The following is a 4,841-nucleotide window of genomic DNA, read 5'->3' on the forward strand; positions in this document are numbered from 1 at the left end:
TCATTCCTTAGAAATACAACTCCTCCTACTGAACTCGTAAATGTGCTTTATTTTCAATGTTATCTAATAGATTTTTTTTTTCTCTCTCTGTGACTACCCTAAATTTTTTACTGTTCAAAAAGCCTGGCTTTCCAACACATATGTAGCTGGAGGCAAGCGGTCTAACATTTCACATCAAACAATAAACTCAGCATACTGAAAAATATATACAAAGATTTTCCTTTACTGTAATATAAATACAGCCACATGCTTACTACACTCTACAGCGTTGCTTGAATGATATTATTTTGTCATATTAAGAATGATTTTATCTCACCAATAAACTATGGACAAGGTTCTAATTCTTTCCCACTGAGTTCTTCATTTCAACAACCAAAATGCCATCATGGCAGAAAAGCGCAGACAGGTCTTTGTTCTCCACTCCATTAGGTAATTTGTATTGTCTGGTAAAGCTTCTGGACACAAAACCGTGTTCGTCCATCCTGGGTCCGTGCTGAGCTTTGATCAGGAGCCAGCCTTCGAAAGTTTGAATAATGATATCTTCGGGGCGGAACTGCACAACGTCCAGCAAGACCTGAAAGGGTGTGTTTTCCTCCTCCTGGCCGCTCTTCACGGTCCCGGCTGTACTTTCTGCAGTACACCTTCTGCTGCTTAGTGCAGCTGTAGAAGGGCCCGGCAAAGCGAATAAAGAGTGGTCCAGTTTGTGTGCTTCCAGATCCTGGACAGCAAACTGCTCTTGATACCGTATGGGAGTTTCCACCCAGTGTCTTACAACAGCTTCTGCCATTGCTGAGGCAGTAAGATAAGTTGCTGCTCCCGTGTCGCTTTGGGGAAGCTGCAGAGTCAAAGCAAACTCTTCCCGGTCGTATGCCTCACCCGTAGACTGGTTTATCGGTTGATGTCGCCTTTCACTTTTAGCACAGGCAGAGCTTAACATTTAATAGGGCGTGTTGTGCTCCAGTGCCAGGAGAGTTGTTTCATCTTTTATCCACTGACAATAGAGCACTATTTATAGTGCTGGGGTCTTGAGTGGCTTCAACACATGCACAGCTTTCATGCATAAGTAGTACAAGCAAAATTTTAATGCATCTCTGATTATTGCAGTATTGTGCTGTTTGTCATTATGAATAATGAGCACGCAAATTACGTGAATGATTCTTTGATTTAAATGGAAGTTTAGTGATTCTGTTTTTCCAAGGGATACATGGCAATAGATACAAACTCTGTATTTCTTCTAAATACAAAGTTACTGAGGGAAGGGATTTAATTAGCTTGACAGTAGGAACGGAGCAGCTTTCAGGTTAGGTAAACTATAAAATTATCAAGTGCATTGGACATTGTTGCAGAAGTTGTGCGTAGGTGAAATACGGGCATGGTTAACCATGTTATTGGCAGGAGGAGGGAACCGTAACCATCCCTGCCCAAAGAGGGGGTGCCTGAAGGGCTGAGTCTGCAATCTTAGTGACCTACAAACACAGCAGAGCCTTCTCCAGCGTGTCAGGGAGTCAGACTCAGGAGTGCAGGGAGAATTACAGTGAAAGCTCATGTTTCACAGCTTCCAGGAGAGGGCAGCGTTATTTTTGCCCAGCAGAATAGTAAAGACTACTCCAAATCATAGAATCACAGAATCATAGAATCATTAAGGTTGGAAAAGACCTCTGAGATCATCAAGTCCAACCGTTAACCCAACACCACCATGCCCACTAAACCATGTCCCTAAGCGCCTCATCTACACGTCTTTTAAATACTTCCAGGGATGGTGACTCCCCCACTTCCCTGGGCAGCCTGTTCCAAGGCCTGACCACTCTTTCAGTAAAGAAGTTTTTCCTAATGTCCAGTCTAAACCTCCCTTGGCGCAACTTGAGGCCATTTCCTCTCGTCCTCTCGCTTGTTACTTGGGAGAAGAGACCAACCCCCACCTCGCTACAACCTCCTTTCAGGTAGTTGTAGAGCGCGATGAGGTCTCCCCTCAGCCTCCTCTTCTCCAGGCTAAACAGCCCCAGTTCCCTCAGCCGCTCCTCATAAGACTTGTTCTCTAGACCCTTCACCAGCTTCGTTGCCCTTCTCTGGACACGCTCCAGCACCTCAATGTCCTTCTTGTAGTGTGGGGCCCAAAACAGTATTCGAGGTGCGGCCTCACCAGGGCCGAGTACAGGGGCACGATCACCTCCCTACTCCTTAGTGCTATCACATTGTCCCAGTAACCTTCATCTTCTGTAACAGTCTGGGGCTTAACAGCTTGAATCTATGATCCCATCTATCGCATCTGTCTGGGCAGCAGGACTGATGATCTCAAAGGCTCTCTGTGGTGTAATCTTCTTGCTACTCTGTGACCTCAGGGCAAATAATGCCTACAAGTGTTGGTGGCTTAGTTAACAAGACTTAAGAGGAGGGTGCAGTGAAAAGGGAAAAGCATTTCCAAATTTTAGTATGTTTGGCAGAAAAATCCCTCTAGCTGGGCTTGGTAATGTAAAGCAGAATGCATTACAGCAACTGATGGTGAAAACTGTTTATTTCCCTCAGTTGCACTAATGCTAGAAATAATCAGACGAGATACTTTTACTCCTTCTTGTTTGGCTGTTGTTGTCCAGAGCTCTGTCTCTCTCTTGTCCTTACATCTTCCATTACCATGAAAATGGCAAGTCAGTTTATACGGGATCTTTGGTTGCTAATGAACTTATGAAGAAAGAGGCAGTTGAATTTCAACAGCTATCAGAAATGAACTTCTGTATTGAGTCAATAGCAGGGCAGGATTACCAGACATACCTATAATTAAAGTTCTAAGGTTGCTATTTTATTTTAGACTCATGAAGGCTGCATCACAAGGTGAGGAAATTTTCAAAGGTAGATTAAAAGTTCAAGATAACTTACAGTAATGGCCAACCATTTAATTGAGTATTGTGGGAAAGGAGAGTTATGCTACTTTATTTAACTATCGTCTCTTCTCCTGTCAAATTGTCCTCCAGAAATCATTTAAAAATGCAATTCTTAGTGTATGGCTTGCTAAAATAGTGATAAAAATAACCTGGAGCATTGCCCATTATCTGTTCAGCAGCTGTTTTCTGTTTTGCTAGCCAATGATTCACTCAATGAGGAAACTTTAACCCTAAAGTGAAGCGGTATGCCTGGTTGGTTGTGATATTATGTTTTTAGAGATTGCTGAAAGTTATTGCTGCCCCTAGTGAATCCTGTGATGATAGCCTGACTGATTTTACTTCAATTTTGCACTTCCTTAGTAAATGTACTGTGCAGGAATACCGCAATCTTTTAATTTTTATTTTATTTTAATTATTCCCATCTTCTCTGGAAAAAGGTAAACTTGCCTATACTTACACTTTAAGTGAAAACAGAAACCCACCACCTCAGTGCAGCTCACTGTGGGACAGGTATATCTATTCCCAGAAACAGTTGCGTTAGTCTTTCAAATGTCTGTGTTAAACATGCTTAGAACTGTCCGTCTGGCCTAATTAGCAAAAGGGATGCTTTGAATACCCTTTAAACTCGTGTCATGAGCAAAGCTCTACAATAGGATCCCTTTCTACTCTGTAGGACAGGGAATTGGAGAGATTTTGGTAATGAAGCCGCATAGCCTCTTTCTGCTCTCCCATCCTGCTCTCCCCGCGGTCCCAGTCCCCTCTTCTCTCTGTTTGCCACCTAAGGGCTCAGGAATTAGCTCCATCTTTCTTACGTCTCTGTTGCTAACGCAGAGAATATGTCAACTGGAAAAAGAAAACATCCTTGAAATGCAAACATCCCAGCAATTTAGAATGTATTTTTGGGCTTTCAAATTTAAATATGGATGCGGTGCTGCAACACTGAGGAACTTTTCATGCTCATGCTGCTATACTCTTCAAGTATCCATAGCATGCTTCAGTCGAGCTATGCGTTTTAATAACAATTGATTACTGAGGTCATTTTAAACCTTCAGAGCAGATCTGGCAGGAGCAGGATCGATGTCCTTAACTGCCAGCTCAGTGCCTCGGGTTTTCTTTCCCTGTTTTTCTGTGCTCGCGAAGGCCTCGCCTGGTGCTGCGCAGCGGGTGGGAAACCACCGACTGGCATGGGAAGCGTTGCAGAGCTGCTCTTTGCAAAACTGAAGTGAGGCCATTAGTTATCGTGGCCCTGCGCTTGCCAGCCCGTGCTCTCTTTCGCTGACCGCACGTATTTACCGTCTCAGTATCTTTTGCGGATTTTTAAAGGAAAGGAATGGGATCCATTGGCAACTTCAACAGTCGGCTGCGAGAAATGGGTATAAATGGGTCACACCGACATCTTGTGGTGAGAGGAGAAAATAGCTGCGAAAAGAAAATGACAAGCTGCCTGCTGCATGCTAATACCAGCTATCACTACCAGTCTGTGAAATACTTGTATGGAAAGACAAATCAAAGGAAGAAACCCGCAAGATTTTAACTTACAACAGGCTATTTTCAAGCTAATATAAGCTTCTTTCTCAGTATTTTGGGGGGGGAATATTTGATTCATGTTGAACACATGGAAAATATAGAAAGCAGGCATCCTGGTAAAGCTGTATTGTAAATTGCAAAAATGTAAGGTGCACAAACTCATGAAAATAAGACATTTTTGATGCTTATCTTACAGAAATACCGGTGCATCCTGCCTGATGCAACTTTAAAATAATAGATTGCCTTGTCACAATTCTCTGCATGCTTGATTCCCCAAAGAAAAGCATGTATTTCAACTACCATTGAAATTCAGTAACTGCTGAAAGGGGAAAAAAGCTAAAAGGCTGGCAGGATGAAGTGAACAAGAACTCTTCTAGCAAAAGCTAAATTCAAATGAGAGCCATGTAATTACCCAAATGGATTTAGGCAAAGCACTGC

General features: G+C 42.9%; 1 protein-coding gene across 1 annotated transcript; it reads right to left on the minus strand.

Annotated features, from left to right (window-relative positions):
• Positions 1-337: 337 nt before the first annotated feature.
• HSPB3 (heat shock 27kDa protein 3) lies at positions 338-787 on the minus strand. Its single transcript, XM_009588040.1, has one exon. It carries the CDS (start codon positions 785-787, stop codon positions 338-340), a length of 450 nt encoding a protein of 149 aa, XP_009586335.1.
• Positions 788-4,841: the final 4,054 nt, after the last annotated feature.

Source organism: Fulmarus glacialis, unplaced genomic scaffold, assembly GCF_000690835.1.
Source record: "Fulmarus glacialis isolate BGI_N327 unplaced genomic scaffold, ASM69083v1 scaffold32061, whole genome shotgun sequence".
In the NCBI taxonomy this organism is placed as follows: Eukaryota; Metazoa; Chordata; class Aves; order Procellariiformes; family Procellariidae; genus Fulmarus; species Fulmarus glacialis.